Genomic DNA, 12,460 nt, shown 5'->3' with positions numbered 1-12,460 from the left:
CTCCCCCACCACCCAAAAAAGGAATAGGGCATACGAATATAGCGCTACGTATACACCGATTACATATGTGTACATATATTTTTGGATAAAAAAAGAACCACGGAGAAATTTTTAATCGAAATTCGGGCCGCGACACGGATCCAGATGGTTGCCTCGATCAATCCCCGATTCTCCGGCGTCGTCTCGATCGTTGACACAACAAGGTGAAACGGTTAATAAAATTGATAACGAACGTGACTACGAATAGAGATTGTTTAAACGAAAAGAATAAATATCGAAGTAATGTTTGTTTTTTTTCTCTCGTAATTCAACGCATGATCGAATACTTGACTGTATTTTGCTAACCGTCGCTTTGGGAATTCGTTCGACGATCGACGACCGAGAGACCACCCCCGCCCTACCTACCGAGGGCGAAGAACAAATATGGCGGATGACCCCCGCGGGGCCTCCAGATCCATCGAGAGAACCGTCCGATCGTGTCGGGCCGAAATGTATTTATGAATATTTATTTACGCGAGATTAAATGATGAAATGATGAAAAAGGTAACGTGTGTATATTATAAATGAATATATATATATTTACTTGTAAAGCGTTTTACCGCCTTTCGCCGTTCGATCGCGCCAAAAGAAAACTAAAACGAGCCGAACCAGCGAAAGGGATAGCGAAGCAATGTGGTGGGAGAGACAAATTGAAAGAAAAAAAGAAAAGAACAAGAATAGAATCATTCTCTCGAATGGTGAACGAGTGTGCGAACGAACGAACACGCGAGAGAAAGAAAAAATTGTGTCGCAACCGTTCTTTTTTTTTTTTTTCGTCGTATTGTGCCGTGAACGTTGACGATGTAGCGTTTTATTCCCTATTTGTAATTCGAGTTTTCGTTTTTTTTTTCTTTTTCGGCGGTCCGTTTTTGACATTTGGTGTCGTGCACGCGCGCAGAGTGGCGACGATAAACGATACAAAGGGGACCGAGCATCGATCGACGCGCGTTTCGATCGACCGGTGGCGCGTAAAAGCGCGGGAATTTCGAAATGCGCGTGGAACGACGGTACGAAACGCGGGTGTATTTGAGCGATAAAAACCACATATACACGTACATACACAGGCCATACACACACGCACGCACACATGTACACGGAATGACACGGGAAGAACACACAGATACACAGTATGCTTAGAGTTTAGTAGCGACTTCATAGACGATAAGTAATAGAATATAAAACTGATCATTGATATCGATGACTATTATCGACGTAAGAGGTACATTTAGATGATGAAATATAAGTAAGATGTAATTGTCCTTTGTGAATATACATAAGAGAGAAATGAGAAATACAAGAAACTTTTATGAGTAATGGTGACTTGAATAATTTTTCGTATCCATACACCAGAAGACAATGCCGAGGCAGAAAACGTAAAATCGTTCGTATTATACATTTTTATTATTTTTATATATTGGTCAATTAATAGAAGTCACTTCGAGTTATATACATAAGACGATATACAGAAGAAATAATCACGGTAAACTAAATTTTTCCTACTAACATTTTTCATATATAGTTAACAAACACTCGATCGACATTTAATGAGATATTCGCAAATGAAGAAGCAAAAGTTTATTGTCTGCAAAATAGATAGTAAATAGTTTTTCTACACAAATATTATGGTACCAAAAAATTGCTCCTGATCTGTTTTAATTTCGGCGCCAACTATTTTTCGGTCGTAAACCGCAGAAAAAATCTTCTGATTTTTTGCACGATCGGTATTGCAGAATATGTGACACGGCATCCCATAAGATGTTAAGTCTACTTTATACCTCGTTCGTGCTGAGACTAATGGAGGACCGTACAGTGTCGGTAAACGTTCAATCGTAAATTTGACCGAATCCTTGATGTTTTTCTGGAAAAACATTTTGTTTAACAGAACTTTTTATCTAAATTATGTATTGTTCTATAGCTCACCAATATTGCACAAAGGAATATGTCATTGTTTCATAACTATGTATGATTAGATAATTGCAATTTAGTTTGCTTCGAAATTATTTCATTTACGAATAAAATTTGTAGGTCATTTGATTGTATTGTAATTCAATTATATGGTATATGATTTAGTGTAATTTAATTGCTGTTTGTTGTGAGAACCTTTGTAAGATATTGTTACATGCTACATAAAAAACAAAAAAACAATGGCAAGTACAGAAGTAGCTGAAAATCCACCAGCTTGGGAACCGTTACGACTGACGCACATCAAACCATCTTTCAACAGTCAAGAATCAAGTCTTGCTGCTCGCCAGGACTTATGGCACAAGTTTATTCTTTATGGTACAGGAAAATACAAAGCAACTGAGGTATTAAAGAGGGTTATTGATGCCTGTGATCCTGAAATTATACTGCCTGTTATGTACAAAGAGGAGGGCCCAAACAAAAGCAAGTTTTTGGCCAAATGTAATCCTAATGCTATTGAAAATCTTGTGAAACAAGGTCTATGTGTAATTCTACAGAATGGACAAGAGTTACGTATCGATATTGTATTGGGATTCTTAGATTCTCAAGAACTAAAATTAAATCCAAATAGAATGATTGCTCAGGCATTATATTACAGATATGAACCCACAAAAAAGGTACTGAATCTTGATGACTTTGAGAATGAGAAATCATTGGGCTCTATATTTTGTCCAGTGTCTTTGCCAAAAGTATTACAGTTTGTTTTGAGGTGCAGTAGGATGGGTATCTTCAACACTAATCGTGATTCAAGATTGCCTATTCGTGAACTAAGCTTGAAGTATAATAAACTTACAGCCATTATTTTGTTTGAAAAATTTTTTAATTATCATCTAACCAAGTTGGATCTGAGGTACAATCAGATTGGTGATGTGGACTATTTGCGCTATTTCAGTGAATTTAAGATAAGTGAACTTTGGTTGGATGGGAATCCATTGTGTGAAAAATATAACAAGTGTCAGGATTATGTACAAGCTGTGAAAAATATTTTTCCTCATCTGCAGAAATTAGATGGAATTGTTATAGATACAGAGCAAAAATTTGTGCCCAATATACAAAGTAATTTCCTAAGAGATGATACAAGAAGTTGCCTAATCAAACAGTTTGTGAAACATTATTTCACATTATATGATCAAGATAATAGACAAGTAATGAATGGATTGTACGATAGAGATGCACTATATTCTATGACACTGGGGCCTGTGACAAATTATGTTCACAAACAAATAATTAAAAAATTTGTCATGAATAGGAATTTATTGAAGTTTGTTGATTATGCCAAGTGCGAAGAATTTTTATTGCGTGGTCCGGAGAAAATCATTTCTGCTCTTAGAAATCAACCCTCAACAACACATAATTTTAAATCATTTCATATAGACTTGTTGTATGAAGAAGACAGCCATCTGGCAATTTCTGTGCAAGGATTATTCTCTTTCAGAGAAATTTCATGTCCACCAATGTTTTTCAATAGGACTTTCATAATTGCACAAAAGGAAGACAATGAATACTGCATTACTAATGATCAGTGCTATCTTGATGGGGCACCTGCCAACAGTAATCTTGCAGGAAACAGTGAGATGAGGTCGGAAACAAGGAGTGCACCGAAATTTGATCCGATTGTGTTCAGTGTCTCAGAGAAGGAACAGTTATTAACATTTCTGCGTGAGCTGACTACAATGAACATGAAGTTTTGCCAACAATATCTTGAAGAAGCTCATTGGGATATAAGAACTGCTATTACAACATTTATGAACATGTATACAGTTAATAATGTACCACCAGAAGCCTTTATATGACATACCAGCATTTTCTAATACTAAAAATATGCAATATTATTTATATCATATGTACAGCATAAGAAAAAGTCTTGTAAGTTTGGGTACAAATTTATATGTATATATACATGATTGTAATTATATTAGGATTAGAAAAGTAAAAATTCAAAATACATATATGAAAGATTGACTTTCTTTGTTATATACAGAATAGTATTGTATAATATTTCCATTAACATCTCTTGGAAAATAATGTATTTACAATTCTTTAACGAAAATAAAATAAGTTCAATGATTCTTTTTTTCTATAAAAAATCTTTAATCTTATTTTATACAAAATAAAAAATTACAATTTTAGTAATATTAACAACCTTGCTGGGTATTTAACAGAGCAATAGTTTTATTTATATACGGTATAGTATTCACATTTGAATTTACTCCTAATTCAAATACCTTCTGCATCAATGGTAAAGCATGTTCTGGAATGAAATGCAATTTATCAAAGTACGACGTATACCAAATAAAATAAGAGTTAAAAAAAAGGATGCTTTACCTTGCATACACAGTACAATCTCTGGCAATTTTTCCAGAGCCGACATTAGTACATCAGCCCTAGGGCTATCTAGGCATCTCTGAAACGCGTGCAATATATTTGCATTTGTCGCTGGACGATATTTTAGTGCTCTTGCCAGTAAAGTATGAGCAAGAGTCCTTATGTTGCCCTGAGGAGACACAAGTAGCTCGGCTATATTATCCGCTATGGGTTCCAAAACTGAAGGTTTTCGAGATGACAAATGCTCAATTTCCTGAAGAGCATTGAACACGTCTGAAATGAATGAATGAATGAATTATTTATATTGAGAATATCGATCGAGATAATCAATTTATGATTGATATTGAAATGTGTATAGCGTAATAATATATCGCCATACCGTCACCATGCAGCTTGGCCAACGTGGTCAACAATGATGGCCAATGTTGAGGAATAATGGATTCTGAAGGGGGTGGGGTAGGAGGAACAGTGATTAAAACCTCCTCTAGGTCTTCCCCTTCTCTTGGCACAGGAATACCTGACACAAGTGTTCTGAGTGTAACTAGATTTGGATAATGTACCTGCAATTCACTACATGTAAGTGTAAGCTGATGTCTGAAGTTTGGTAGAAGAGATCAAAGGTATTACTTACTGAAGAGCTTGAGCATGCTTCTGTAAATATTTCAATGCCCGTTGTGGATCATAAGAAATATATGCCTGCAGTAGTGTAATGAATCTATTTAAGATTGGTATGAGTTCTTTTATCGGCCCATAATTCTGTAAATAAAATTAATCTGTAGTCTTTAAGTTTATACAATTCACAATGTATATCGATGTTGCTTAATGTACCTGGAAGCACTGAAAGTAATTTTCTAATGTGTCTTCCAAAGCAGTCCGATGTTCTGCCCTGAACAAATGCGGTTGCAATAATTCTAACAGACCCATTATTTGGATAAAAAGATTCAAATGATGACCGGACCGAAACTGACTAAAGTCCAAGTAACATCTGCCCATTAAGGACGATGCTAACATTGGAAGCTGTCGTAACACTAATATTGGATGGACGGCGGCCATTTTTCTAGCGCACATTTCGAATTCTTGAGACCTAGAATTCCATGACTTCTGTCTTGGTGTTGCTGCCAGTGCCGTTAACAAAGAGTGACTCATACAATCCAAAACAGAACCTGTCCAGTCTGTAATTTTTGCTCCCCCAACAAACTTTTTCGTTTGAAACGTGTCTAAGTAACAGATTACCTTGGGAATCTTCATGTACATATGTAACAAAAACTGATGCGCCATGTCGGAATCGACACTGAAAAATTAAAATATGGAATTACGTATAAGTTTATAAAACAGAAAAATACACTAGAGCATGGAATGAATAACATACTTCGGATCATACATCATACGATCCGCCAAGTATCTCACAACACTGGAGACCAAATGATCGTCCATGGAGATGCAATGTAACAACAAATCAAGACGAGAGTCCATCCCGGCTAAAGCAACGTTTCTACTTTGGCAATTACAAATGATAACAGCTTCCGCAACTATATATGCTACAAGCGTCAACAACTGTTTCTCGTGTAAAAGCAAAATATTCTCTGGGACATAGTGCTTTGGCGTAAATTTGTCCCTGCCTTGCCAAAGTTTCGGATTGCAAGTTAAAGCCCACAGAAAATCCAGGACAGCGGTTGGATCATACCTACAAATGTAACGTTTCATTTTTATTACATTATATTAAGTTCTTAAAAAACGTTGTAAACTTACCCATCGTCGCATTTATCTAATAGATGTCCGACGCATTTGTATAAAGTCGCCCAGCTCGCTCTGTGCGTTAACAAAGTTAGCAAATAAGGCCTAAAAGAATGTGAGTTCACAACGTTATTGTCAACTTTCATCTGTATTTTCGTTTTCCCAAAAAGAAGCTTCATTTGCAGATTGGGACATGTACCAATCAACTCCGGCTCTACGGAAGCTAACCAGTCTATCAACAAGCCTGTTCTTTGTTTTCGAACGCCTTCGTTACTATCATTTACCAATAACCTCGCCATAGCCTCAACAAGAATATCAGTCTTTTGTTGCTTGAAACAAATGTCTAACAATTTCCGTCCAACGGCTTCTAAGTTCACAGGATCCTTACTCTCCAGGATAGATTCAGGTTCGCAATACTGCATCAACATTGTTAGCTCCATGCTCTTCGGCGTTTTGGTCAACTGTACATTCGCAAAGTCTCGTAAAATTGAGAGAACCGGCGCTTTTACATCTCCTATCAGTTGTATTAGATTCAAACACATGTTGCGCGCCAATTCTACCATCTGCTTGGAGGTAAACGATTTCTTCAAAGGGAACAGTATTATTCGCATTAACGTGCAAGAGTATTGTGGCATATGAACAAGGGAAGCCAAGAACTGTTTCACTTGCATCGAACTCAACACACTGCATATGTGCTGTATCGCCAATACAACAGCACCACTCTCTTTGGCAGATTTTTGTAAATCTTTTGCCAACGTTTTGTGCAACCGACGATAAGCATCCACCTTTTGATTCATCGGTATATTCTCTATAAACAGTCTATTGATTAGATGAGGAACGTCTGTTTTAACGGAACACTGTATGACAGATTGTTTTTGAACTGTAGCGCTGGGAGGCAACGGTTCTTGCAACTGTCCTATAGTCACCAGATTCTCGTCGGGTAATTGTGGTTCCATCAATTGTAAAACTTGCACGAACACTAACCCGCCCGTGGCTCCTCTCCTATGTTGAACCTCAACCAATTGCGCCATGTACGTTTTGTCGAGCACTGCTTCGCCAACCGAATCTGGATCTATTTGCACCCCCGCGTCCAGAGTATGAAGCAATTTGCTCATCGATGGTACAGGAATACCGAAACTTTGAATAAACAGTACCAACTGTTGTGGTTCTAGGTCTTTAAGAGCTGCGTCCACGAGACGCGGCACGTTACTCCTGATCATTCTTAATTTTAACCAATCCGGTATAAGTAAAGCTTCTTCGCTTGTGTCGACCAAAAAAGCTTTCGGGGGCTCTGCGTTTAGTGGGAACCACGTTTCGAGCAGAACGTTAAACAGCACATCATCGTCGGATGAATCATACGTTAAAAGAATGATCATAGCATGAACAACCAATATATGCATTGTGCATTCTTCTCCTGTGCTCCATTGAACCAAAATCTGGTCCTGGCTCTCCGACCACGTATACTCTTCACCCCTAGGGGATCGAGCTTTTTCTAAATAATTACAGAAAATCGCCATGAAAGCGTGTAAAGTTTGTTTAGCGTGCGGATTATCGCTTTCCGTTTGCGGCAAAATAGCCGCTATAATCGTACTCCGCTCGACCACTAGCTGAGAAATCTCATTGGCCAGATCGGTTAATTCTGGTAGCTCATCGTCGGTAGTATGAGCGGCTAGGTATGATATGTAGGCGTGTACAAGATCCGGATTGTTTTCGACTTGACAAGCTCCGCGAAGGGCAGTAGAAACCAAAGTCCGTACCGACAGGAAATGAGGTATAGATGGTAACTTGCGAAGAAGCCAGAGCTCTCTGAAAACAAAAATCCGCTTTAGCTTTCAATCTAAAACAATTTCATGATAGATGTATTTACTGAATTACTTGTCATTTTCTACATCTATATCCATGGGTTCTTCCTCGGTAGGTATAGATCCAAGAACCATTTTCAAGCCAGTGATTGCTTGGAGACGACTGTTCGTCTGTTGGCTGCTCAATCTTCGTAGAAAGTATTCTAAAACTTCGTAAGCGTGTTGACGATCTTGTTCTGTATCGGTTAATAACAATTGAAGGTGAGCCAATAATTGTTGCTGTCTGGGTTGCTTTTCTACTGCTTGAGTACTTGTGGATAACAAAAATTCGCATAGGCATTGTACAGGTAATTGACTAAGGGACCCTTCGCTATTTTGTACAAGATCTGCCAACCAAGGCATGCTCTGGGATGAGCTTTGCTGTTGTCTTTGTATTATGTCTAACAAAAAGTCTGGTTTCCGAGATCGACAAAGGAAATGCCCCAATCTGTGAGACACGTTCAATGATTGTATCTGTTCTAATACAGCTAGAGGCGGCCTCCTTGCGATACCGGTTGGTTCCATGGTGATTAGTTGAGACAACAGCAAACTGTTTTGTTCTGATATCTGTATCCTCGTCGAAGCAGCTGCCAAATGTGATTCATACTCGAGTATTTCTTGCTTCTCAATAGCTTCCACTTGCAATTCTTTCGAACGTTCTTGTTCTATGATCTCTGGTAGAGCCATTGTTGGTGGAGGATATGAGAAGTGGCTACAAAATAATATAGTATTAAAATTAATATTGTATATACTTGATTGGTAGTAGTTTTATATTTGAAACTTAAAAAACTGTATACACACTTGGTAATACACATTTCCATGAGAGTTCTTAATATAGGATATCGCTTCCATGCAACAGCGCCGATGGCGGATGGATTATGGGCAGCTAATATCAGTAACATTATCCAGCCTTTCCAATATAAATTCGATATTGCCAAAGTTGGCGGTACATAACTGCACAAGAAAAATATGAATAATAATAAATACAAATATACATACACATTACTGAATTTATAATATTACAAGTATTTAAAGTACCTCGATGGTATATTTATGGTACCGGGTGGCTGATAGATACAAAGATTGAAAATAAGTTCAATTATATCTAATTTATCTGCCACTAAAGTTGGAAAACTTTCAGTTGAATTACCCGCTGCTCGTCGTATTAACTGGTCCACCAAATCTAGCGTTTCCGAATGGGTGATACCATTTTCCTAGAATATACAGTGTCTATAATTCTAGTACTAATATAAGAAACGATATTACAATTTTTAAATACTTACCTTCGAGTAACCAATTAATAACAACCTCAATAGCGTGTTCTGCAATAAAGGAACATCAGAAACCAGTCGCAAATAGAACACTCTATCCGATTCAGGAGGCCAATTGTCCAATTTATAGTATTGTTCTGGTGATTCGAGCAATAAAATTTTATGTAGAGCATGCAAAAGTTCGTTTCTACCGATAGCGTACATTTGTGGAGCTAAATTCTGCAACCACATTACAGCTTCAAATTGAATTGTTGCTACCATATTTTGAAATTGATGCAACAAAGCTATGTCTTTTTTATCGCCTCTTTGCGCCAATGCTGCGGCTTCCTTAACTTGCGGACTGATAGCTAATAACATACATAAGCACAACAAATCCGCAATAGCAATGAAAACTCGTTCTTTAAATTCGAAGTTTAGCAACTGTTGCGCTATATCCTGTCTCTCGGACATTAACGTGCGCGCGAAGGTGATTAAATTGATATCATGTCGACAAACACGAACTATTTCTCTTAGCAAGGCACGCAGAGGTCGGAGATAATCCTCTCGGTTCATTAATAAATCTTGAAATATTTCTGCAAGTAATTTCGCCGACTGTTCGGGTAAAGTTTGAAACATTACACCTAACATTGGCATATTATTTGGATTTCGTGCATTAGATAATTCATTATAAATTGTGTGTTTCAAAATGGTAGACAAGTTTTCTGGATGCAAGCCAATTAGCTCCTTCACGCCGTTCAGATATAGATTAATCACTGCTTTGGTCTTCAATCTCATTTTTACTAATTGACTTATAACTTCGACATCCCTCTGTGTATGGGTAGTGCTGTTGTAACAGATATAACTCAACAATTCCTGAGCAGGCCTCATTAGTTTAGGGTTGTGCAGCCACATCTCTAATCTTGGAACAGCAATGTTTCGTATTTCTACAAAACCACAGGCTGAAGACAGTAACTTCAAGAAGTTTTTAGTAATTGACTCAGGTTGCCTTCTATTTAGCTGCTCTTTTATAGCTTCAAGAACAATAAATTCTATATTTTCTATACAATGAGCGTATCTAGGGGTGACAGGGAAATCTATTTTTTCTTTATCTCCAGAAAACTGTGCCGACGAAGACCCTGGATCTTCATCGTCCACCGTAGATGGACTGTGACACTCCCGTGGCGTTAAAACAGACAGTTCTGGTTGTAAAGCGCTCTTTGGTGGATGTCGTGTGTTAAATCCCGTTAAAATATTATCAACAAAACCTTTGCATTCTTCGTGATCGACCCATACTCTCTCACCTAAAGCATCCTCGATGTACAGCTACGAGAAAAGAAACGAATATTAATTACAAATTAAATATAATTAAGACGAACATTAACAGAATATATGTATAAACAACCTTAACAAAAACTTCTGGCCAATTTCTTTTATCATGGAACCCTTTCATTAATAAATTAGCTGCAAGCACAGGAACCAATGGGTTTCCTTTGGATTTATAATTGTGTGCTTGATCTCGTTTTAGCAATGCAGAAAGTGCAAGTAATATACAATCGTGTGAAAAAATAGATGGACGAATTTTTGCTAAATACAACAATCCCATGTAAATCAATGTGTCTGGCTTCCATTTCTGATTCTTAAGTGTTTTTATGGCACCACAAATAATGCCAATAACTTTATCACCTTCATCATTATCATTAGCTTCTAAAACCATTGGAACAAAGTCTGCTGGATCACTGTCAATGGTTACCAATTCCCAAGCCTCAGCACTTGAGAATGGTGGTCTTTGATGAGAGGCATGGACTGCAAGCTTTGGTTTCTTTTGAGGAATATATTGAAAAGACTGAAGTGATCCCGATGGTGCATCTTTCTTCCTATCATTACCTATGCATATACATCAAAATTATGAAAATTATTTTTAAAAAACATTCTGTTTAATTTCTGTCATACTGTTGTTAAATGAGATTGGCATATTACTATAAAAGAATCTTATTTACCAGAGGTAGAAGAACTACTACTTGGTTTGGAATGAATAACACCGGGCCTTTTTGCATCCGAACTTTCATTGCGGGAACCTTTAGATCCAAGAGCAAACAAATCAGGAGGATGTTGAGCAATCTTGCTTTTCGCGCCCCTACTAATTCCTGCCTTTGCACGATCCATTATAATTCTTACCTTTTCTAAATTGGTAAACAAGAAACAAAATTTTAAACTAGACTGACTATTATTTTGAAACATGTACGGAATAAATATTACAAGAAAATTTGTATGTAATAATTAACTTTACGTAATATTTAAATTCTTAAAAAAGTGCCATAAAATAGTAAAAAGAGAAATGTTTTCTCTGAAATACTCTAACCTATTCAACATTTATACAGTCGATATCCAGGAAGCGTTCTTCCAGAAAGTAATTCTAACATTTCACATTGTTAATGACATCAGTTCTTCAAATTACTTTATTACAATCGACAATGGAGATGTAATTATATTTTTTTCTGTCAGCAAATTAATGTTTTACAAACAGAACGATTGTGAACGGTCGTCCGACAACATCCGACAACAGTAGCAGACACCGCTATCGATACCGCCTTCCTTGAAGATTCAATAAATCGGAATCGATAGTATGCTATATTCGAGAATTCAAATATTCTTTTGTTATACTTAAATATGAATATGTAAAATATAATAAAATAAAGTTTTCGACAATGAATTAATAGAATTTTAATGTTTTTGAACTTAATAAATTCTTCAAAGACTCATGTATCCAATTCTCGAATACTCTATGTAATCCTTTGTAGTATTTGTACGCCTCTAGTGGTGAATCCAGAAGCTCCAGAAAATATCATAGACGAGGTATAAGCACAGACAAGATATAAGAATAGACTTGTCACCTTATCACGTACCCCGTTACGTCTAGAGCAGTGTAAATAAATGGTCTAGATTGGTCTAGATCCGCCGGTGATTCTGCCTGGCACCGACAGAGAGCTATTATTCCGCAGTGCCCGCTTCTATTCCACTTATGTAATATCTCAGACGAGATATATGAATAAACCTAACATGCAATGTAATTTTCTGCCCATGCTCTCCGTCGGTGTTAACGCGTCCGAGGAATTTCAGGGGTCTATGGGGGGAGGTGTGCGAGCGAGAGAATACGGTAGAGCGTGCCGAGTATCGGTGCTCTCCGTCGATCCAACGCGCTAGTGAGTTGCGTCACCCAGTTTATTGACTTAGCCGTGTACGCCGTGTACCAAGGTCGTACCATCCCGTGCAGGTCTGTGCTTGCTTCCTCACTTTGTCGTGAACCGTCGC

At 37.4% G+C, this 12,460-nt stretch overlaps 2 protein-coding genes across 2 annotated transcripts; one reads left to right on the top strand and one right to left on the bottom strand.

Annotated features, from left to right (window-relative positions):
* The first annotated feature begins 2,166 nt into the window (after positions 1-2,166).
* Positions 2,167-3,798, top strand: LOC107185338 (nuclear RNA export factor 2-like). Its single transcript, XM_015573001.1, has one exon. It carries the CDS (start codon positions 2,184-2,186, stop codon positions 3,792-3,794), a length of 1,611 nt encoding a protein of 536 aa, XP_015428487.1. The 5' UTR covers positions 2,167-2,183; the 3' UTR covers positions 3,795-3,798.
* Positions 3,799-4,104: 306 nt separating this feature from the next.
* LOC107185296 (integrator complex subunit 1) lies at positions 4,105-11,701 on the bottom strand. Its single transcript, XM_015572957.1, has 14 exons — positions 11,511-11,701; positions 11,149-11,331; positions 10,554-11,035; positions 9,185-10,474; positions 8,940-9,115; positions 8,703-8,855; positions 7,936-8,613; positions 6,076-7,866; positions 5,696-6,010; positions 5,155-5,617; positions 4,958-5,082; positions 4,706-4,896; positions 4,327-4,599; positions 4,105-4,252 (listed from the first exon to the last, which is right to left on the bottom strand). Exons 2-14 carry the CDS (start codon positions 11,312-11,314, stop codon positions 4,137-4,139), a joined length of 6,219 nt encoding a protein of 2,072 aa, XP_015428443.1. The 5' UTR covers positions 11,315-11,331; positions 11,511-11,701; the 3' UTR covers positions 4,105-4,136.
* Positions 11,702-12,460: the final 759 nt, after the last annotated feature.

The sequence above is a fragment of the Dufourea novaeangliae genome, unplaced genomic scaffold, assembly GCF_001272555.1.
Source record: "Dufourea novaeangliae isolate 0120121106 unplaced genomic scaffold, ASM127255v1 scaffold60, whole genome shotgun sequence".
Lineage (NCBI taxonomy): Eukaryota > Metazoa > Arthropoda > Insecta > Hymenoptera > Halictidae > Dufourea > Dufourea novaeangliae.
This window is presented reverse-complemented; position numbering and strand designations above follow the sequence as displayed.